The 22,263-nt window shown below is 42.3% G+C and overlaps 2 protein-coding genes across 3 annotated transcripts; both read right to left on the reverse strand.

Moving 5' to 3' along the window:
• Window positions 1-94: 94 nt before the first annotated feature.
• fbxo32 (F-box protein 32) lies at window positions 95-6,943 on the reverse strand. Its single transcript, XM_085291032.1, has 9 exons — window positions 6,720-6,943; window positions 6,116-6,240; window positions 5,754-5,803; window positions 5,534-5,626; window positions 3,092-3,185; window positions 2,315-2,499; window positions 2,011-2,193; window positions 1,516-1,659; window positions 95-1,386 (listed from the first exon to the last, which is right to left on the reverse strand). The coding sequence occupies exons 1-9, from the start codon at window positions 6,830-6,832 to the stop codon at window positions 1,297-1,299; spliced, it is 1,077 nt and encodes a 358-aa protein (XP_085147158.1). The 5' UTR covers window positions 6,833-6,943; the 3' UTR covers window positions 95-1,296.
• A 3,277-nt stretch (window positions 6,944-10,220) lies between these two features.
• On the reverse strand, window positions 10,221-14,473 carry klhl38b (kelch-like family member 38b). Of its 2 annotated transcripts, XM_085291033.1 has the most exons (5): window positions 14,103-14,473; window positions 11,832-13,052; window positions 11,605-11,746; window positions 11,408-11,513; window positions 10,221-11,145 (listed from the first exon to the last, which is right to left on the reverse strand). In XM_085291033.1, the coding sequence occupies exons 2-5, from the start codon at window positions 13,049-13,051 to the stop codon at window positions 10,856-10,858; spliced, it is 1,758 nt and encodes a 585-aa protein (XP_085147159.1). In that variant the 5' UTR covers window position 13,052; window positions 14,103-14,473; the 3' UTR covers window positions 10,221-10,855. The 2 variants fall into 2 exon arrangements, with proteins under 2 accessions (XP_085147159.1, XP_085147160.1); XM_085291034.1 differs by having other exon boundaries at window positions 11,832-14,473.
• Window positions 14,474-22,263: the final 7,790 nt, after the last annotated feature.

Below are 22,263 nucleotides of genomic sequence, written 5' to 3' on the forward strand. Positions count from 1 at the left end.
TCCTTGAAGTTTAACTGTGTGTTATACCATGATGATCAAGTGCTCTATTCATCCCCCCCCCATAGAAAGGTGTAGCGACTACTCAGAAATGACACCAGCTTTAAGGGCTTTTTTGCCCCCCTTTTATTAATTGAACAGAACATAAAGAGAATGCATTGCATAGCATGTACATCATTCTTCACTGTCTGATCAGTGAAAAAATAAAATAAAATAAAAAATAAAAAAGTGAGTCTGGGTCAGACTGCACTTTTCCTTCAAACCCAAGTGCACAAGCTGAGCCGCTTGCCAAAAATCTCATTAAGTAAACACAATCAGCTCGATGTCATGCGGGATATCTCAAACAGTTAACTTTGGTGTGAGAGCCTCAGAGCTTAACCCTTCTGTAAATGAGACACTTGATGTTTAAAATGATAAAAAATAAAATAAAATAAACAGCATTAGGATCTGAAAACATTGCAAACAAGGCACAAGCTGTACCTATACGGCTTCAAGTTTCATGATAAAGGCACACACCACTGTTACACTGACTTTGATAACAATCTTTGGTAATACTGCACTCACGTGCTGCGGCTGTATCGCCTGCAACAGGAAAAAAAAAAAAAAAATCAAATCCTTATAAAAGTGAAAAAGAAATCAAAATAGAAAAGACTGACAGTGAGTCAACGTGTCAAACCCAGTCTAAACGGTTATTTACAACTCATGCTTACATTCATTTTCTCTTAGGTACCGCTGCAACCTAACATTTACTTTTCTTCATCCCAGTTCCAAACATGAATATTAGTACAGACTCCATCTAAACACCAAGCACACTGCACCTCCCCATACGAGCAATAACAAATACAACTTTAAAGAAATCGCTCTTCTTCCTTTGAAGAACAATTACTGGAAACCACTGAAATACAAGATTAAAAGAAAAAACAAAATCCAAAAAAAAGGTGCTCAAATCTAAAGTTCAAAAGGTGCTTTTACTTTGCAAGTGTAATTTCAGAAAACACATTAAACTAAGATTGAACTCCAGCAGTTAAGTATTCCCTTCATTTCCTTCGCATGTAGCCCGATTTCCTCGACATCACTACTGCTCTTCGTCACGTCCACTAGCTTTCCACAGTTAACCCACTCTGATGGGTTCTCAGTGCTCGCTCAAAAGAAACCTGATTGCATAACTGTCCCGCTGCCTCAGCACTCTCCAGTCTCTTCTAAAATACATCCAAGAATCATGATATTAAAGAAAACAATATGTACAGCAGTATGTACAGTCCGATCATCGGGATTCGGGGCGTCTGTGAGTGGGAGGGATCAGAATTTGAAAAGATTGATAAAGTCTTGAGGGGAGAGGGACATGGTGCAGCTTTCTGGGTTGTTGGCTGTGCAGGGGTGGTTTATATCCTGAAAGAAAAAAAGAAACATTGCATGAATTTATAATGCCTTTTTCCCCCTCTGCTTTAAAAACAAGAACATTTTAGTTTCACATCTACACTGATCAAGTGCAAAATGAAAGAGAATGAAGCAGAGTACCTTCCAGAAAAGGATGTGGCAGTGTGTGCAGAAGTGCAGGGTGTCGCTGTATTGCTCTCTGTGAGGATAGCAGCGGCTCAGCTTAAAGTAAATTTTTTTCCACTCCAGGTGACCTTTATCTGACACCATCAGCCGCTTCCGGATCTAAAATATAAGACAGGCTTTTAAAAAATGTTACTCAAAAAAATAAAAAAAATAAATAAATACTTCAGGCTTTTATTTTATTCATATAATACTAGTCACACTCAGAGTGAGATTTTTAGAAACCTTAATGGATAGTTTTGTCATAAGGGCGTCTATCCTGTAAAGCTTCTCTGTAACCCACTTTAGCCTATAGGTGAGAATCCCTCACTCACTTATCAAATGCATGCCTTTTGAGCATGGTGCTGGGTTACTGCCTCCCATTTTCCAGGCTAGCTTTATCACAGATGCCATAAAGGCCATCTGAACATTCCACGTACGCAAGTGTTTGCATTCCCTTAAATTTCTACATGCCTGTCTGTCTGTGAAGTGGTACTGGCAGAGTTTCTTCCACAACAGCCGGTCCTCTGTGAGGGTCCCCAGCTCTGGACACACTTGGCCCAGGCTGACCAGGTCTCTGCCGTCAGAAAGACTGTGCATGATGTTCAGCTGCAGACTGGCAGGCAGGTCAGTCAGAGTCATGCCTGTATTTGTTGGCTTAAAAAAAAAAAAAAGAAAAAAAAAGGAAGAGATGAGAGAAAAGAAGAAAATCTATGATGTAATAAAGATTTGCACTTCAGAGCCCCTCTGGAGTTCTGCATTGTAGGCAGATGCTTACCCTATTGATCTGGATGTTGTCCAGCTGTTGCTGCCACTGCAGGATGTTCTCCATTCGGTGTACCCAGATGTTGATGTTCCCCACCAGCACAGACTTGCCCATGTCCTGAACGAGCCCACACAGCGAGACATATAGGGTCTGCAGCAGCTCTTTGATGGGGCGGACGTTCTGCTGGTCATCGAGGACTGTGGAGAGTTGGTCAACAGCCAAGATTAATGACCACAATGATACAATGAAGTTTCAAGCCAAGTAGACAGCGACTCCGCAAAAATAAAATAATTTAAATAAAAATTATTAAAAAAAAAAAAAAAAAATCTCTATTAAACTAAATATTTGGTTGTGATGGAACGGCCCCGCAGAACTTCAAATATTTGGCAAAACAGTTTCATAACGCTACCTAAACAACCTGAATCTCTGTTTAGCAGAAGGAACATTTAGTTTACACTGTGACTTGCACTCGGGTCTGGTGACTGTCAGTGTTTTTCAGCGTGCCACTAAAGCACTGAACTCCATCCCCAGCCTTCTTCAGACATCACAAAGGTTCATTTCATCATATATCGAAAGCTTCAGCTTTGCTATACCTGCATTATTTGTGTTTACACTTTTGAGAAAGTAAGACGAGAAGAGTCCACTACGCTGTATATACGAGCTTAGCAAAAACTAAGTAGACTGAGGGGCAAATATTTAAGAACAGCACAGGGAAACAAAACGACATGAAAAGAAAATCATCTGAAACACAAAAAGACTGAAATGAAGAGGCAGGGCATCAGAGCTCACCTTTCTGTACCACTCTTTCCAGAATGTTCATGTAGTTCTTCTGCGCCACTCCACTGAGTGAGGGGAGCTGGGACTTGGCAATAAGCTCCAGGAGCTGGAGGAATGGGGAGGTGGGGGGGAAAAAAAAGAAACAACATAAATTTCATCCTGTCTGCAAGTGAGACGCTCTGTTCCACTGCAGTGTTTCTTAAAGATTGTTAGGCTGCATTCTTACAAAGCACTTGGTTCTAACAATAATTGCTGCCTAGAACAACTTTGGAGACGTTCCATGTGGTCATTTCTCTCAAGTGAAGCTGTGGACGTCTAACAGCATTCTAGGGCTTTTATTAGGGGAAGAAGCTACTCGGAAAGGTGTTGGATAAGAGCGCAGGCTGTCAACAAGGTCAGCCACCCCATGCCGGCACAAACAAGCTTTTAATCGTTTGAGTCCTGGTTTTCCTGTCATGTGAATTAGCCGAATCATTTGACAGAGTGTGTGTGACTGTGTAAGCGCGCGTGTGTGTATGTATGTCTGTTGCCGTTGGCTAGCGGACAAACAGCGGGTTCCAACAGGGTGGCATGTCTGGCATGCAGCAGATGCTGTGACATCATGGAGAAACTGGCTCATTTTGACCACGTCATGACCTTTGTTTGTATATCAGCGTACTGGTAAACTGCGGGGTACTTTCTGGGGTACTAGGATACTGAAAAATAAGAACCAGCCAACCAGCCATCTTAATAATGCGTCATTTTTAACCAAATGACCTTTTTTGAGCCTTTTCATCCTCATGCTCCCTGTCAGCTTTGCCATTTTTAAGCTTCTTCACTCCTTCCTCACTGTCTTCCCCCCCCTCCCCCTCTTCCCAGCGCCATTCCTAAAACCTAATCCCGTGCCCTTCTTCTTTTAGCAGCTCATCAAGTGCTCCTCTCTTTGTAGAGCAGCCGGGCAGAACAATGTGCGTTTCCGTATCTACTTTTAGCTCCTGCAGTTCACTAAACTGCGCTTTATACTTTGGCGTGCGGCTCACACTTTTTCCACAAACACACCGACAGAATTAGACACGCCGCCACCTTTTGTTATTATGTGCCATCTCTGCATTGATGCTCATTTTAAAGTTACACATGGCTCGCCCTTGAAATGACCTACGTTCACTGGCTGTGAGATGAAAAAAAAGAAAGAAAAAAAAAACAAAAACAAATGGAGGACCACTTGCCTTGTCATGGAAGAATCTGATCTGTGTAACTGAGACAGAGTTAAATGAACCCGCAAATGCCATCAGACACAACCAGTGAAGAGCAGTGACCTAGGACACTGTGTCCAGACCAGGCGCTAGTGTTTCACAGCCATATTGTTCTTTGGGCTTACCACACTACACTGCACTCGTTAACTGGAACCTGAACTAAAAGGTCAATCCCAAACTCCAACAGAGATGTTAACAAATAGGAGTTAGCCAAATATCTGCAGTAAATCTAACACTTATCTGGACTACCAGATTATTTTGTATTCCGATAAGATTAGAGCCCAATCTCCATTTATGGGTTTGACACTGTATAAAATACGATCCCCTGAAACCTCACTGTTCTGCCAAGAGAAAGTTTTCTTGTGTCCTCCTGAAGAAGGCTACAACTCATTTAAATGCTTCTTTAGATAAGAACGACACACAGATACTCAACATAGAGAGGGAAAAAGAAAGACAGAAATGTGACACTGGATGAGTGAGGAGAACACATAAGGAGGGTGTTTAACCTGACAGAGGTATCTGTGTTTGTGTTTGCAGAGGGGTCCGAATCATCTGACTACCACCGGGTTTGGTTTCGTAAAGCAACTGTCAGGTGGTCGCACCTCACTGCACAGCTGTCACCCTCCTCTTGCATACACACTCCCCCACCTTCGCCTCACATGTGAGCACATGTGGGAGAGCTGGTGTTCAGTTCAGTGAGGAAGAAGCTCCAAATTCGACTAGATGATGGCAAGCGAGCATCACTTTTTTGTTCGTCTTTGTCAGGAATACCCACCAAGCTGAATCTGTTCAAACTCTGTGCATGTGTGGATGACTTTCATTAAAGAGTTTCCTGTGCATGGCCTTCCAGGTTTTCTGTTCATATCCCACAATGCTACTGACACTAATATCTCCCAATTGGTCATTTAAGCTCACTACATGATCCATCTGTTCCTCGCTTAATCCTATGGGATACCAACATGCTTTGGCAATCATATTCCAAAACAAAAAGAGCCACACTGTGTCCCTACTTCAAACACACACTCCCTGGGTCCCTATCATCAGCACTGAGAGACTCTTGTCTGCAGAGCAATGATAAGAAGCTGGCAGAGGCCTACACACCCTCTTAACCTTAAGCCTTTCTGTGCCACTGACAAACAGATCTCCCATTAACAACCACAGAGAAAGACAAACAGAAAGAGACAGCACAAACTAAGAAGAAAGGAAAGAAACGAGAACTCACTCTGACAACGTAATTAAATCTCCTCGTGTCCTTGATGGCGCTGCAGAAATCTAAGCGGTTGAAGGCCTCTCCCAGTGTACAATATCCGTGGCGCTGGGAGAATTTAATTATCAGGGTATTAGATTGCAATCCTCAGCAGGAGTATAGTTTTCTCAGCATGTTTACATTAGCAATGACGATATGAAAAGTTGATGTGAAGCGGAATGAGTCGGTTTGTTACCTCCTTGGTGCTTCCTTTATGAACATAAATCCATTTTTCCCTGTGGAAATCTGTGAGAAAGCAAAGTGTTTATGTTAGTGGCCTGCCCTCATTAAGCGGCTTATAAGCACTGTGACAAATGTATTCAGCACAACTAAGTTTTCAGAGCTGCCTTTGGAAAGGGAGTTTATGAAATGCAGGAGAATGACTAAACATCAGTGTCATTAGGAGGTGCTCCACCAATGCCTTCCCTTCCAGCTTTCTCCTGCTTGTATTACCTACTCCAACTTAAGTTTGATGCATTGCTATGTGATTTATGACTCCCACGCTTTAAAACGGGCTAAATATTTTGCTTCCTTTTTTTGTTTTTAATAAGGACTCACATGGGACTTTTGTGTTGTTGTTCATTAAGTCTTTTTTCCTCTTCTTGGCAGCCATGTCATAGCTGAAAGAAAGCAGCAGGTTCTCCTTGTTAAAACTCTCCTCCTCCTCGGCCTCTTTGCAGAAGCTGCAAAAACACAAGGACACATTTATTTATTAATTTATTTTGAACTGCAATCCACTTTAACCTTTTCCTTCTACACAACGAGCAACTCCAGCATCAAACCCAAAGAAAAAAGTGTAACTTGGGCCGTGTTGAAATGACTGTAGCTCATCTGGAAAGTTTACAGATCTTTGTTAATCCACTCACTTGTTTAGGGAGGTTATTAATAGCTCGGTGATTAGCCTAGGAAAGTAACATAGCAACCAGAAACACACAAAGACACTGAGGTGAGTGAGAAGGAAACGACACCGAGGTGGAGGCCTATAGTTGTTTTTGGTTTGGTGTGTGTGTCAGCCTGCTTCTGTTCATAATGCTGTTTGGACTTTTGAAGAAAGTCCCTCCTCCCTCCATCTCTCTCTAACCAAACAAAAGTGATGGCGCATTTCAATTTCCAAAGCTCCTCAGAGACAGCGCCATTTCTTAGCTCTCGGTTAATGACCAACCTCTGCACGGAGACATTGTTGTTTTTGTCGTCGGTTGTTGTCTTTTTCCATCCCTCTTCGGTTTTCACCCAGCTCTGACCCGGCGACCTCCAGTCCTGTCCGAGAAAAGGCATCCTCACTCGATGACGCTAACTTAAACAAAGTCAATAAATGTGTGAGAAATCTTTGGAAAGCCCTCTGATTTAGCTTATTATGTAACCACCCCCGCTTCTAAGTGCTTTGTTTTGCCCCCTGTGTTTCTAGCCTACTGTTGACATTGCGCAGCTCTTCTTTATATCCTCCAAGTGAGAACCCGGAAGCACGCGAGCTCCGCCCACTTTGGAAACTTCCCCGCAACACGTGGCTTTGTTTATCAACTCCAGCGTTGCACAACCTCTCGGAGAAGCGAGCGGAGGAATCAACACTCCTCATGTCATGGAAAATAATGACAGGGGACACCAACAAATATTTTAACACATTGGAGGAAGGCGTTTTTTAATGTATACAGACTATTATGTAACTTTGAGAAAGTCAATTTCAACTTCATTTTATGCTTGGACTTAGAGATGTTTTGTGTCTCTTTGCAGTCGTTTGATTGACTTGTGTGTACTCTTTGTGCTTGATTCGTTTTTTTCTTCTGCTTTTTTACATTGAGACACTGCTACTTTCCTGGCTGTGGTCGGAGTTCAGGTACAAGGAATAATCATTGTTACACTCATAAATCTACTATCACCACTGCTGTTTTTGATGATTGGGTTAAATATAAAGAAAATAACACTTGGTAAACAGAAAAATGATATACCTCACAAGTCTGCGTGCTCAAACGAGAGCTGGGTTAAATTCATACTGATTTGATCCCATCTTCCTTAATCACTATTCAATAGTTTACAAATCAAGCATAATTTCCAAATATGCTGTGTAAGCCATCCTGCAGCAAACCTCTGACTTTGAGGAAGGCACACTGCAAACCTGCCTGTTCAAACAATAACATTTTTTTTAATGCCTGATGGATTGATGTTGATAAAACACAGTTGTTGTTCAGGAAGCGGCCTGCTCAGCCTTATCAGCGCTCACTTCATGACACTGTAAATCTATAAGGGGGAAAATTACACTGCAATATCACAGCTAAGTGCCCTGATTCTCGGTCTCACTCTGTATTATAAATAGACTGATTTGTCCTCTAGATTTTTCCAGGGTATTTGGCCACACTGTGGATTGTGAAGGAGTGTGTTTGTGTCTGCATGTGTGTGTGTGTAATTCAGGGGGCTTACCAGTGTGTTTCAGTTTTCCCAAAATGGCCCAGATTGATCCGTGAAGACAGGATGAGGGTATTTTGTTGACTTTGGCCCACGTTACAGAAGATAGCGTTTACAGGTCACTGGGTCGGATCTTATCAGCTTCATTAAACATGTGACACGTTTACACATTAATCTGTGTGTGGCTTTTCGGAATACACATTAAAAGTTTATGTCTGTGTGTTTACAGCTTTAATCGCTTTTCTCATGCCAGCCTTGAGCTTTCAGTGCAATGACCAAGCGGTTCATTGAAAAAACAAAGATAAAAGCGATTGATGAAGAAGTGCCTTTAAGATCTTGCAACACACACCCTGGTCTGGTCAACCTGTCTTTTAGCTGCGGATATAAATGTCAACTTTCTAAAAATTGCTCCAACATAGCAAACACTTCTCAGTAAACTGCTGCAATGGCAGCTGTGCACGCATGTGTGTATCTCAATCCATGTGAGTGAGCGCTTACAATGCTGTCGTATATCACGACACGTTATATGATCAGGAAAAACATGTTATCTCTGGCACATGGTTTCCCTCCAAGAAGCACTTGTGCTTTGACACATTAAGCCGTGCAGATGTGGCTCGTGTGGTTTTTGTGCTGCTGATGGTCACAAACTACCCCCCAGCGCTACAAATGTATTTCCGCTTCTTCTTCCTCTATTTATTTCTTTGCCTTTTTTTTACCGTGTAGAAAAAAAATCCACCTCAGACTGCGTATTACAACTTTATGGCTCAAGCTTTTGAAACAGATGTTTGTGGCTTTAATCTAACATCTTGATATATGTAGAAGGCCTGCGAACACTCTCTGCTAGATACAATAGAGCCATACGGGGCATATAATCTCAGCAGCTGCAGAGCTGTTTGTGCAGAAGTAGTTCCCCATATGGGTGACCATAGAGAGTGTGTGAGAAGTGGAACTGAAAAACCTAAAATGTATTACTGTGTGAACTTCAGGGTAATGCAGTAATATGCTGTGAGTCCCTGAAGTCTGATTAAGTCTATTTGTAGACTAGGCTGAATGGCAGGCTGGAAAGTCCCAGCAAGTGCAGTCAGTTAGTGACTGACCAAGAAGGCAGCTATGACCTAAAGAGTCTGGGTTTAGTTTACTCGTGGAATGACCAATAATGTAGCCCTACAGAGCCAGCATGTGTGTATGTGATGCATAAATGTATATTTTTTAACTTTATACATTTTCTATATTTATATCTAGATAAATGTTTAAATATGTTGAAATATATCTTTCTCTGATATGTTTGAAAACTTAGAACCTAGGAAAGGTCGTCAGTGAATGATCTTTTCCACTCTCACCTCTGTCTGTTTTTGTTGTGATGTTGTGACCAGACACGGCCCCACTTGAAACGCCAAACACCTTAATCACAAACACACACACACATATATATGCACACAGTTACACAAACACATACACCTGTTGCTGCTCCTCTTGGATGGGTTTCATCACTCGGTCAGGTTCTCTGTTGTGAAACCCCCGCTCATGAGTTTCTCTCGAGTCTTCGCTCACATCTGCCAGCTTGCACGGAAACCGGCCGGGCCACATGCCTCACGTGGTGTAACATTTGCCCTTCTTGTTTGTTGCTCAAAATAACATCAGATCACCTATAGTTTTTCCAGTCACCCATCCACACCACCTTGTCTCGGCCACTCCACCCACTGTCCCCTGGGCTCCGTTTGCTGGCAGCAAAACGACTGAAACATCTGACCCAGTGACTTATGGTTTCAAAAAAAATGTCCCCTCTGGTCACATTGTGTTTACGCCATACGAAAGGCTGACATTACATTGCAGATGCCACTGATGAATAAAATGATGTAATCTCTTTAACTGCTGCTTAAACTTGCACTATGCAATCATTCTATAGGAAGCTGTTTGTCCCGCATATCTTCAGATTTTTAGCATACATCTAATTTGTGAACCATAACAAATCAGTGAGTCAGATGGGATTCGTGGACTCAATTCCCACTGTCACAGGGCCAGCAATGATGTTCTCACTGGGTAAAAGTTCAGCATGTTCTTTATAAAAGGGTAACGTTTCATGGTTGCATTCTGTATCTCCATGTGTGTGGAGAACAGGAACCTGTCTGGACATGTTGAGATCCAGTGTGAGAGGGTTTAAACAGACATACGATGAAACATACAGGGCACCGGCTCAGATTGCGATTCACTGTCAACAGACCAAGAACTGCTGAGTCGTACTGTGGGGATGAAGAAAGACCACATATATAGACTGTGATTTTATTTTCAAGCTGTACAAAAACGGGCTAAAACCAGTAAACAACAGTACAAAAACATTAAACCTGAACATTTAGAACAAATGATTTCAGCATTTGATGCAAAAGTATGCTCGGCACCCAAAGTCCCAAAACAGTTGACCTTCTGGTATGCTTTTATTTTGATTTCAGCACTGCATTAACAATCTCTTGCTCTTTATCACATGAATTTCACCACCATTTTCATTAAAGTGACAGAAACTGATCCAAGGCTTTGCTGCTCACGTCAACAGGCTCAAACCTACGAGCTGCACACACAGCTTTGAGTTGCACCAACCGGTACACAGCCCTCTCGATTTAAACATGACAGGTGAAATCTCTGGATTTAGAGCAGGCTGAAAATAGCACTCTCACCCATTGTGAAGCCAGACAGGTTAAGAGCAGGCTATGCAACAAGAGTCGTCTTCTTTTATGCGAGTCAGAGTCAGGCATTAAACAACAACACAGAAAAGTCGTGGAATAAATAGTGCTTAACATTTAAATACTTTAGTTTTAAATTGAAAACATTAAAAAATGAAAATGACATTTGTTCTATAAAATATTGACGTCAAAACAAAACAAAACGAAACACTACTGCCTGCCTAATTTATGATTTCGACCATGTCTGTGAGACACATGTGAGAGTCACGGAGCCGTGATCGAACAGTTTGAAAGGCAGACTCCCTTTACTTGTCCATGTGTCTGTTTTCGGGTCGTAACACTCAAAAGCGTCCGAGTCTTCAATGACGTCGTGGCCATTGATGTAACGTCCGCCTGTTACATACAGTTCGTTACTGAGAACGGTGGCTGAATGGTGCATCCTCCTCTCCTTTAGGTTGGCACACTTGATGAATCGGTTGGCCTTGGTGTCGTATGCAATCATCCTCCTGGTGTATCCTGTGACAGAGAAGATATTATGATATATATATTCATATGCAATAGTTTGGTATGTAGTGGTGATGAAATTGTAAAGTGATCCATCAAGAATTTTGCAAGAATCCCTTTGTTTTGTTGAAGAATACTGTAAAAATCCCATTTTCCTAATGGAACTTTCATTCCTAATGGTATGAAAGTTCAGTCCAGGCCCCCGGTGAAATGACACAGTTATCATTATCACATGTGCAGTTCATGTTTATTCTATCTGTCTTAGCCCTTTTACCTCCAATGATGTAGATTTTCTCATCCATGACCACAGCAGGAGCAGAAACATTCTTCACTGTTCTGTTCTCCATCTTAGACCACATGTTCCTGGCAATGTGATACACCTACACAGGGGAGAGGAGAAATAAAAAGGGTGCATGAATAAATGTGAATGGATGAAACAAATGACTGCAAAGGTAACAGGTGTAGTAATACCTGTATCATTCTGACAGGGTTGTGCATGGCATCCTCTCCTCCAAACATGTAGATCCTCTGGTTAGTAGCAGCCACCGCGGGGTGCAGTACAGCCTCAGGCATGGGTGCCATCAACTCCCACAGATTGAACATACTGTTGTACCTGATGAGAGCATTGAGAGATGTGTTTGCTCATGTGTGTCATTCTGTGTATGCAGAGTTTCTTGACTAAGGACGGATCATCTCACCTCTCCACGCTGCCTGTCAATCGCCTGTCAGGTCCAAGGCCGCCCAGGGCAAAGATGAAGTGGAGGTAGGAGACGCTCTGGTGGGCAAAACGTGGCTCTAACATAGGCTCCGCTGTCCGCCAGTGGTTGGTCTTAAGGGAAAGGGTGTAGACAGTTCTACTGACTTCGCTGTTCTTCGGATTTGTGGTCAGACCTCCGATGACATAGAGGATACTGTGTAGGGCAACGTAGGAGGCTTTGTAGAGACGAACAGGCAGCTTAGCAAGCCACTGCCACATCTGGCTCCTCTCATCGAACACTATGGCCTCCCTGGAGGTTTGCTCATTATTCTTCCTCCCTCCTACCACCACCAACATGTCATGATAGCTGTAGCGCCTTGGCGCAACCCAGGGATGTTTAAAGTCTGCTGCGATGTCTCCACTGCATTTTGTGCTAACAGAGAACATGAGGCGTCTAACAGATTCTATGAGTTCAGTGCAGAGGGTGGAGGACTGGATCAGAGGATCATTGGCTATGAACTGGAAGAGGTAGGTGGGGTGGATATATCGAAGGCGAACCTTCTTGAAAAGGTCACTGATAGCACCTCGCCTGGACAAAGGATCGTGATGGATCCAAGCAACAAGTGTCTCAAAAACCTGCTCCTCCTCTGCACAAAGGGAATCATCCTCCAGGTATCCCATGAGCTCCGTCAAAGACAGCTCACACAGGTCCTCAGATATTGACACGTCGCAGAAGCTCTTCATGGCCATCTCTTTTGCTTTGTCTCTTAAACTTTTACAGCTCATGATATCAGAAAGTCGTATCATGCTCAAGCAGTTGTCTGGGCTAAGCTGCTCCTGCAGAAAACTCGAGCAGGCCTCAAAAAGGCGGCCATATTGCAACATGGATGCTGCCTGCATCAGAGGAAGCACGTCATCCATGCTGATGCTGATGAGTCCTGTGTAAACATAGTCGATAATGCTGCTCAGAATGGTGGACGTGATTCCCTTTAGGTCTATTTTGGTCTGCTGTCTCTCCACAAAGTTGTTGCAGAACATGGCTCTGAAGTAAGGGCTGCTGGACACCAGGACATTTCGGTGACAGGGGATCTCTGTATTATCTGAACACAGCAGCACATCAGTCAGGATGTTCTCCTGTCTCAGTCTGTTGAGCTGCAGGAGCAGGTTGGAGGACTGCTCTTTGTCTTTGAAATGGTAGACCTCACGTGCTGGTTGATCCATGCTGAGAAAAGAAAGCAGGCTCAGATTATCACGTGCAACTTGTTATTCAAGCCTATGAGCAATGTGATCACTTACTCACTGTGCTCGCTGTGAAGTTATGTTTATTGGCTTAATGCTGTCAGAATACCAGCTTTTTATTGTGTAGTTCGGATAACATATTGGGATTCTATTTCTTAGATGAGCTAAGTCCTTTCTGCTTTTTTCAGTGACTTGATGAACGAATATCCGAATGTATGAATCAATCAAGGAAACTATTTTCCTGCAAATGCACATGGTTAGCTTTTCCTAAAATTCTGCTCCAAATGTCTAGTTTTAAAGTTTGCAACCCTTTCAACTCATAACAGCAACATAATCTTTGTTCAGGCAATAGTTGGACCATATTTAGCCTTTTTAACCACACACAGATACTCAATGAGGCCTGCAGCATGGCCGTCTGATCATTTTGGAAACTAAGTCGAAATTTCTGATGAAACACCCATGAAATTATTTTTCTTGGTGAGGTGTCATGGGACAGATGATGATTTTGTGTTTTGTGTTTATGTGTGGCAGTGTTTATGTTTATGAGCTTCACACGTTTCATGCATTAGATATTAGTACAAATTGTGCAAACTAATGCACATGGTTAATACCAAATGTCACATACTGTCAAAACTAAGTATTAAATGCTGTACAGCTGTGGCTCAAGAGGTAGTGCAGGTCATATACTAATCTGAAGATTGGTGGTTCGATCACTGGCTGCTACAGTCTGAATGCCAAAATATCCTTGGGCAAAATACTCACCCATAGCTGCTCGTGTGAATGTTAGATAGAAAGAACTTATGCATAGAAAATAGAAGGGAATAGGAGAAATGAGGCAAGTTGTATAAAGTGCTTTGAATGCTCAGAGTAGAAAAGCACTATATAAGAACCAGTCCATTTACCATTATAAATTAACATTTATTTCAGCATATGAAATAAGTATATTTCAGTATATGTAAGGTACTGCTAAGGTTAGACATCACACAGAGCAGATTCAGTCCTCCTTGCAGCCTTACATGAATACGGCTCTTACCTGTTGTGGTTCTTTCAGGGTTTCTTGGGGGTCCCACTGAGTTCAAAGTAAATTCTCAGCATCAAATATGATGTCTGAACATTCTCCTTCCCTGTCTTCCTCTTTCTTCTAGCATTAAATCGATGTGACTGTACGCTCCTCTCTCTTTGTAGAGGTGTGTTGCGCACTGTTTGTTGTTATGGACTCTTTCCACGAGGCCCGTGTGTACATTCCTCCCCTAAAAATAGAGCTTGTCTTTGGCAGCACTGCTGCAGACACATGTGACATGCTAGAGAGCTGTCTCAGAGTCTGTCTGTATTTACCACCAAATCTGTATTGTTCCTTTATTTATTATTCTTTCTCTCTCCCTCTTCTTCTGATATTATGTTCTTCCTCTGTTTATTAAATCCACATGAGACCTCTCTTTTCTTCTTTATAGCTCGCATTCCTGCTCACTCCATCAGCTCTATCTCTGTCTGGCACATGATTGCAGCAGTAAAAACGGCACTGATACTTGATAACACTCATTTTTGCTGGCTGCTCATTCTGCCGGCTGGCTCGTGGAACACACAGAGATATAAAAACAGGATTATGTTACAGCAGAAGCGACATAAACAGAGCGATACGAGGAGGTTTCAGCAGGATTCCAGAAAAAAGAACATGGAAAACACTTTGGCCACAACATTACAAACAGTTCGCCACAAGTTCAGTGAAAATGTTTCCGATTTATGTAACCTCAGCCAGAGGCTTGGGTTTAATGGAGGAACATGAGAGGTGTTTTGTGTGTTGATCCTTTATGCATAAAGAATATCCTAATTTAACTGTATATCAGCAACAGTTGCTTGCATTCCCTATCTTTGTGTGTTTTTTAAGCTCATTTCCATCTCATTTTTATGCTCTCTGAAACAGATAGAGCCTATACAGCGGCTTTCATGGAATGCGTCATTCAAAGTGGCAACAGGATATTCATTAAAGCTGGAGAAGAATCAAAGCTTGCTGGGTCTTTCTTAAATGTGGGCACTTACATATAATTTTTTTTTTTTTAATGAAAAGGCATTTTCAGTAATCGCAGTTACAAATGTGGCATGTTTTCTCGTGTTTGTGGGATTTTGTACAGAGCTTGGCAAATTCAAGATAAATAGCTGCCTGGGTTGCCATGGCAGTGTAGATTGTAGGATATTGTACAACAGCACCAGCAGTTCACATCATAGAGCACTTGCACTTACTGGCCATCTTATGTTGACATCTTGTCCTGTTGCTTGTGGGCAAATGCGAGCATGTCACTGCTTGCACAGTTATAGCAACAATAACAACAACGAAATAAAGTAAAGGCTGTAAACATCAAGAACTGAGGTCACAATAATCACACGTGTGATACCACAGGATAGTACTTCTTTGCATTATAAGCAGACACAACTAAACAGCGCCATCTAGTGGCCGAGCGTTGGGTAAATACACAATTCATTATGAAAAAGAAAAACAATTTCCTTTCTAATTAACGCTTAAACCTTTGTTGTTTGTGCTTACGGGGTCCTCAGTGACAGTACACAACAAAGACATCATTTATATTCCAATAAACTAAACTGTTGGGGTTTTTTTGCCTGCTAATTGTATCATGAAACAAAATGTAAAAAAATTAATATCTGCCACTACGTGCTCCTGTCAAAGGCAAACGCTTAACTCGTTTACCCGTGAGACCGCAGTGTCATTTTATCACCCACACTCTCATATTCAGCGCCGCGATTGCATCTTTTAAAAGTTAAGCACATTGTCTTCTATCTCTGTTCCGTCACCTTGACAAAAAGGACTCATTAATGTCTGCCTGTAGGCAACAAGTTATATTAAAAGTTAAAGCTTCGGCACACACTTTTCATAGCGCAGCGTTTTCATACAACAGCTTAACTGTTGCCACCCACTGCCCCGTGCTGTGTCTTCATATCACCAAATGATTATCTTCTCATAAGCACACGCTCTAATAGAGCTTATACACCCAGGGGGATTTAGATCTCACCGATTACTCTTGTGTTTGTGTAGGTGTGAGTGTGTGTCAGACAGCTCTCCTTGGTCAAACAGAAGCGACATGTGCAGCTCTGTCCTTCACTTAATTTCGCTGTACTCTGCGGCACTCGGTGCTGCAGGTAATAGTTTGTTTTCCACAAAGAAAGCCCCCCTACTTATTACATGTTTTCATTCTTAATCCACAAATATGAGGAGCTGAAATTCAGGTTCTGTGGGAGACAGAAGGGCTAAAGAAAACAGACCACTGGCTATAAAGAAAAGATAAAGGTAGGGAGGAGTGCTCGTCCTTGTACAAATCACGCAATGAGTCCCCTTCATTTGTGTTTGCTCATTTAATGCCCTTTTTATTACATCAGAGTGAAAGTAAATAAGATCATTTGCATCAGTGCTATTTGCACTATTCTGCAGAAGGGTACCAAAAAGATAACGCAGTACAGGACAAATCATATTATCTGAGATTACTGTGCTCGCAGCTAGTTTATCACGCACCACACAAAGCCAACTGTCGGCTCAGTTTGAATCAGTGTTCCTCAGTTGCACCCAGACCCCCAAAAAAAACATTCTCTTGTTGTTTTGTAATGAATTTCAGACTTGGGCCCAAAGTAAACTGGATTGTCACTCTGTCATGTCTGTTTAGATATCTGGCCTTTTGCGCCGGAGCAGCGATTTCTGCGCTTGACTAAGCTCACTGAAATGTTCAGCCCAAAACGAGCTCTGCTTCCACAGCGCAGACAAAGATAGCTGGGTATACCTGTGATTTATGCCACTCGTTATTTCGTGACATGATTCATGACTCACATTAAAAACATGAATTATTAGAGCACCTTCTAAAGCTCTGTGGGGAAAAAATACTTGTCATATGAGGCGCAACATCTTCCAAGAACTTTCTAATAACGCCAGGGTTCACTCACCTGCTGATCACCTGGAACATACTTTAACCTTGTGAGGTTTAAGCACCGCTGCCACCCTCACCATGTGCTTTGGAGAATAAAATATGGACTTTCTGAGAGGACAGGGGCGATCGTGGCTCAAGAGTTGGGAGTTCGCCTTGTAATTGGAAGGTTGCCGGTTCGAGCCCTGGTTTGGACAGTTTCGGTCGTTGTGTCCTTGGGCGAGACACTTCACTACTGGTGGTGGTCAGAGGGCCCGGTGGCGCCAGTGTCCGGCAGCCTCGCCTCTGTCAGTGCGCCCCAGGGTGGCTGTGGCTACAATGTAGCTTGCTATCACCAGTGTGCGTGTATGTGACTGAATGTAGTGTAAAGCGCTTTGGGGTCCTTAGGGACTAGTAAAGCGCTATATAAATACAGGCCATTTGACACTGGTAGAAACATTCAGAGAACAGTATTCAAAAGCCAAGAAATAGTAATTATTAAAAAAAAAAATCTCAGATTCTCAGGGTTAGAGGGGTTATCGATAATGACGTCATGACTTACTGATGAGGGAAGAAATGACTCTGTGAGATTTACTGTGCAACAGGAGAAAATGTGACTGGTATGTAGATGTGTGTGTTCAGTATGTAAATCCCTTTAACATTTTAAATGTAATCTAGTTTGGGAATGGTGGGCTGCCTGTGACAGCAAGCAGAAGCCACGACAGAACGAGGATGACGGTTACTATGAATGCTATCAAACTGTTGGTGAGAAAATGTTGCTTGTCCAGCCTCAGACGTTCTTACAGTGGTAACATTTTTTCTCACTCGATTTAAGCATGAGTCCAAGTTAAAGGTTGAAAAATGTAGATGGGAGTATTATGAATATTACGGAGTGGAGACTACCTCCATTATTCACATCACTTTACTATTGGACTGTTTTATTTTAAGCACACAGATGGTGCTCTCTCTATCGCTTTCTTTCTCTCTCCAATACCACGTTCAGACCAGCAGAGTATCCAGCAGGTGTCAGGCCAACGTTATGCAAATTTCAGAGTGGTTAGGGGGCTTTAAAGGCTACGCTCACAGTCAGTGTGTCAACAAAACAGACGCATAAACTGCTGAGATGAGAGATGAGAATTGGCTGGCGTGACAGAACATTTTCTACGAAAAGAAACCAAATAGAGGCGTGAGACTTGAATGCTTTGGGTTATCATGAAACGTTATTTTCTCAGCCGTACACACACGTTTATGGTGCAAACTTTAAAACACCCATTTAATCAGAGTGTGATAACCTTCGAATGAGTCTGCCATGGAGCATTATTCCCAGGCGTAAAGAGATACATGCCAAGCAACTCTGAGATCAGTAATCTGGGTTTTGATGGAGAGACGTCTACATGTAAATCAGGGGTGGAGAGGGAGGTGTGAGGAGTAGCCTACAGAGACAAAGAGGGAGGGGGGCTGGAGGCTGTGAAAGTAAGTCTGTGTTTCAGTACCTACACACAGGCTCAAGCAGGGATGTGGTCTTAAAGGGCTTACAGTTAGCTGCTTAAAATTCTTCTGATGTATCCAACGAATGCAGGACATGTTATTTGGTAAAGGGGAAAAAAATGCGAAGGCGCAAGGGGCAAGCACTTAGTGTTTACTGGTTGTGCCCTCTGCTGTAGCTCTCCCAAGGTTCCTCTCTTGTTGGTATGGCGGTCATTCAGTCGCTGCCACTGTGCAGCAAGGCAGACACAGCGTCGTTTTTTTGTTGTCTGCTCTGATAGAGTCAGCTAACCTGTGTGGGTTGGGTGTGTGGACGACGCAGGGGTGTTGGTGGATTTGCGTGTGCCTTCATGTGTGCTATATGTTGCAGTATGTGTGGGAGAGAAGGGTGTGTGTGTGTGTGTGTGTGTGTGTGTGTGTGTGTGTGTGTTCGCGTGCATGTGTGTGCGTGTGTGTGTGTGTGTGCAGCAGATATTGATATTCCAGCAGCAGCAGAAGCTGAAGCCCATGTCTTTAAAGTGTCAGCCCTCAGCAGCCAGCCAGGTATACCTAAGGTACAGAAAAGAGAGGGGGCGAGTGAGGAAAGGGAGCAACGAGAGAAAAGGGAGTGAGATAGAAATATATAAAGAAAGAGGGGCCATGAAAGACAGCAGAAATACAAAGGCAGGGGAGATAAAGAGAGACAGAGAGTAGAGAGTGCCACAGAGAGAGAGAGAAATACTGAAAGGGGAGGGAGGAAAGAACACTTTAGGTGGGTTTTCTGGAGGTGAAATTACTCAGATGTCTTTGAAGGCCTCACTGACTGTCTTCTCCCTCTGTATTCTGGGCGACACGCGGACAAACAGAGAAACAGATGGACACAGAGGGAGTGGTGGCTGCAGGGGCAGGCAGGGAAAATGTCAGGTTTCAAAAACAGAGCAAATGAGCTGTGTTGAGGAGCACCGAGGGTCACCGAATGCACGATAGCGCAAAGAAATAACCGCACAAAGGACACAATAAACCGTGGTCCACTTTCAAACAGAGCCTCTCCAATTAAATGCTGCAACAGTCCTACAGGGGTTTAACAGTGAGTCTGTTCTGATCTTATCACTCTTACTCTGTGGTATATTTAGTGTTCAGCGCTGCCAGGTGATTCAGACAGAAAGTAAACACATTATTCCAAGCCAGTTCTTTTATTCATACGTTATTCTGAGAGGTAAACAAAAAGAGGGAGAAAAAAAGAATAAATAGCACCCAGCCATGGCGAGGTGGAAATACGTTTCTGATGAAATGAAGATTCTCGTCTTTGTCTTGAGGATTAGTCTTTCTTTTTTTTTCTAAAGCTGATCTATTTGTCTAAATTTTATTCTCAGGAATGGTAAAATAACTAGCTCATTTACTACACTTGGCTGATGCCCTTTGGATCATTCTTATTATCTCTTTCATTACTGCAAGTTTTCTGTCAAACACCACATAGTTGGCATAGTTTCCTCTCATCACTCCTGGCCACTCAGCAGATGGCTGTCCCTCCCTGAGCCTTTTTCTGTCTGGTTCTTCCTGTTAAACGGGAGTTTTTTCTTCCCACTGTCACTATATGCTTGCTTAAAGGGATTCATTTGATTCTTGGGGTTTTTGCTGTATTATTGTTGTTGGATCTTTACTTTTAAATATAAAGCACATTGAGGTGACTGTTGTTGTGATTTGATGAAATTATTTTTTTTTTTTCAAATTGAATTGAACTGGCATATTTACAAAGTAGCTAGTAAAAAATAATAATCGATTAATGACTTCTTGATTTCTTTCTCCAAATAAATGTCAGAATAGCTGTGAAACACAAAAAACAAAAAAGAATGAAAGAACAAAGCAATAATTCACCACATCATGTCTTTACATGCCAATATTACGTTCACAGCTTGTTTTGCTGCCTCCTAGTGGGCAAAAATTTAAATAAAGCTGCTTTAACGCCAATTTCTGCGGTATTTTCACATGCTCTTTATTCTTTCACCTGTACGCTTCTAAGAGCAACCACACAGTCTTATCTGCGGCTGCCCATGTAATTAAAAGATCAAGGGCCTTGCTCAAAGGGCTGTCGGTGGCAGTAATGAGCTGAGGCCATATTTAGATGTTAAGTTTACTTTTATTAACACCCATTACTGCTGAGCAGTTTCTGATCTCGCTCTGTTTCTCATTATGGCCCCACTCCATTTTCTCCTCTTTGCACCATCCATCATTTCCTTCAGGTTCTTCTCAGCTTCACTTGCCTTATTATCTTTGCACTCATGGCAACCCTCCCTTTTTGCTTCCTGGAAACCTGTTACACCTCTCCTCCCCTCCCTCATTCCTTTCACATTCACTCACTCACTCGCGCTTTCCTCCCCCTCATCGTCCTCCCTCGCATTTCTAAACATCATCCAAATTAATGGAATGTCCTTTTCATGTAATGCAGCTCGGGGATGATGACTGTTCTGACCTTGTCTAATGTTGGCAGTGTTTTGTCAAAGCGCACCCATTTGGTGCCTGCGTATCGCTCCGCTTAAAAAGAACATCAGAAAGCTAATCTTCTAAACAGAGAGTATCTGGACAGACCTTCCAGTGAAAGAACGAAGCACAGTGTGTCTCTTACTTAGACTTTAAATCTATTCTGGATAAATCCATCTCTTTACTGGAATTGCTGCATATTGATAGAGCTACAGCAAAATCACTGAGATACAAACCTGACCCTGCGCTCTGGTTTGTTTAAGATTAGCCTCAGGAGGTGTCCTCAACTTTGTTTTACTGAGTGCAGTCCAGTGAACTGTGTCAGTAGACATACATTTGCAGTTTTTCTTTTATCTGCACTCTTGTCTCTTTCCTCCCGACCCCCCCCAAGTGTGTAACTGAGGGCTGAGACACTGGGCTTTTTGGAAAACCTACAATTTAATCGAGAATAACTAAAAGGCACGTAGGGCTGAGCTGAACGACACTGCGTTAACCTCGACTTTGACATGTCGTGGAGAAGAGGCCGCGTACAGAAAAAGAGAGAGCTTATACATCTCACATGTTTGCACTGCTGTTAAGTTCCCCTCGGCCACAAAATCACCATGCAAGATTTTTTCTGGGCATTTCAAACTGAAGGAACATGAAATGTGTTTTTCATCATCAGAAGGTTTTTGGGGTTTAAATTTTTTCATTTAATTATTTATCCAATGTCACAATTAGCTGGCAATTCTCATTCTTCTACTCAAATGACCTCCACAGTCATCAGATCTCAGTCTAACAGACTGTCTTTTGGATGTTGTGGAATGGGAGATTCGCATCATGGATGTGCAGCTGACAAATCTGCTGCAACTGTGTGACGCTCTTAAACCTCTTAAGAATGTTTCCAGCATTTTACAGAATCTGCGCCTTGTAGAATTGAGGCAGTTCAGAAGCCAAAAGCGAGTACAACTAGTAAATGAAGTGGCCCCTGGAGTGGACATCTGGTACTTACACAAATGTATATGCTACAGTTTTTAAATAATACAAATAATTTGCTCGGTTTATAAAAAAGCAAAAGAAAAAAAAGTTTGATAGAAAAATTACAAGTTGAAAAGAGGATCAAATATTTAAATCTTTGATAGTGGAAAGATTTTGGTGAGCTGCAGGCACACATATTTTTTAAAGGTGTAGTGATTAGTCATCCTGATTTGAGACGTAATTCTTTCTGGGTATTTCAAGTATAATAAAAAAAATTGATTTGAAAACTCACCACGACCCTGTGCTGTGAAGATAAATTTTGACTTGTCTGGCTGCAAAGCTTTGAAGGCTCTGAAGGTGATTTATTGAAGACTGACATACTGAATGTGAAAA

The sequence above is a fragment of the Mchenga conophoros genome, linkage group LG11 (assembly GCF_057382185.1).
Source record: "Mchenga conophoros isolate Kocher_MC1m ecotype Shallow Benthic linkage group LG11, M_conophoros_male_GT1.1, whole genome shotgun sequence".
In the NCBI taxonomy this organism is placed as follows: Eukaryota; Metazoa; Chordata; class Actinopteri; order Cichliformes; family Cichlidae; genus Mchenga; species Mchenga conophoros.

What these genes read in the sequence shown, in the direction of transcription:
- fbxo32 (XM_085291032.1), bottom strand. Translation starts at nt 6,832, where the DNA reads ATGCCTTTTCTCGGACAGGACTGGAGGTCGCCGGGTCAGAGCTGGGTG. An exon ending in ATAAAGGAAGCACCAAGGAG is followed by an intron (nt 5,627 to 5,753) that starts GTAACAAACCGA and finishes AAATTCTCCCAG; the next exon opens with CGCCACGGATATTGTACACT. An exon ending in GATTTAATTACGTTGTCAGA is followed by an intron (nt 3,186 to 5,533) that starts GTGAGTTCTCGT and finishes CCATTCCTCCAG; the next exon opens with CTCCTGGAGCTTATTGCCAA.
- klhl38b (XM_085291033.1), bottom strand. Translation starts at nt 13,051, where the DNA reads ATGGATCAACCAGCACGTGAGGTCTACCATTTCAAAGACAAAGAGCAG. An exon ending in TTGACAGGCAGCGTGGAGAG is followed by an intron (nt 11,747 to 11,831) that starts GTGAGATGATCC and finishes TGCTCTCATCAG; the next exon opens with GTACAACAGTATGTTCAATC. An exon ending in ACCCTGTCAGAATGATACAG is followed by an intron (nt 11,514 to 11,604) that starts GTATTACTACAC and finishes TCCCCTGTGTAG; the next exon opens with GTGTATCACATTGCCAGGAA.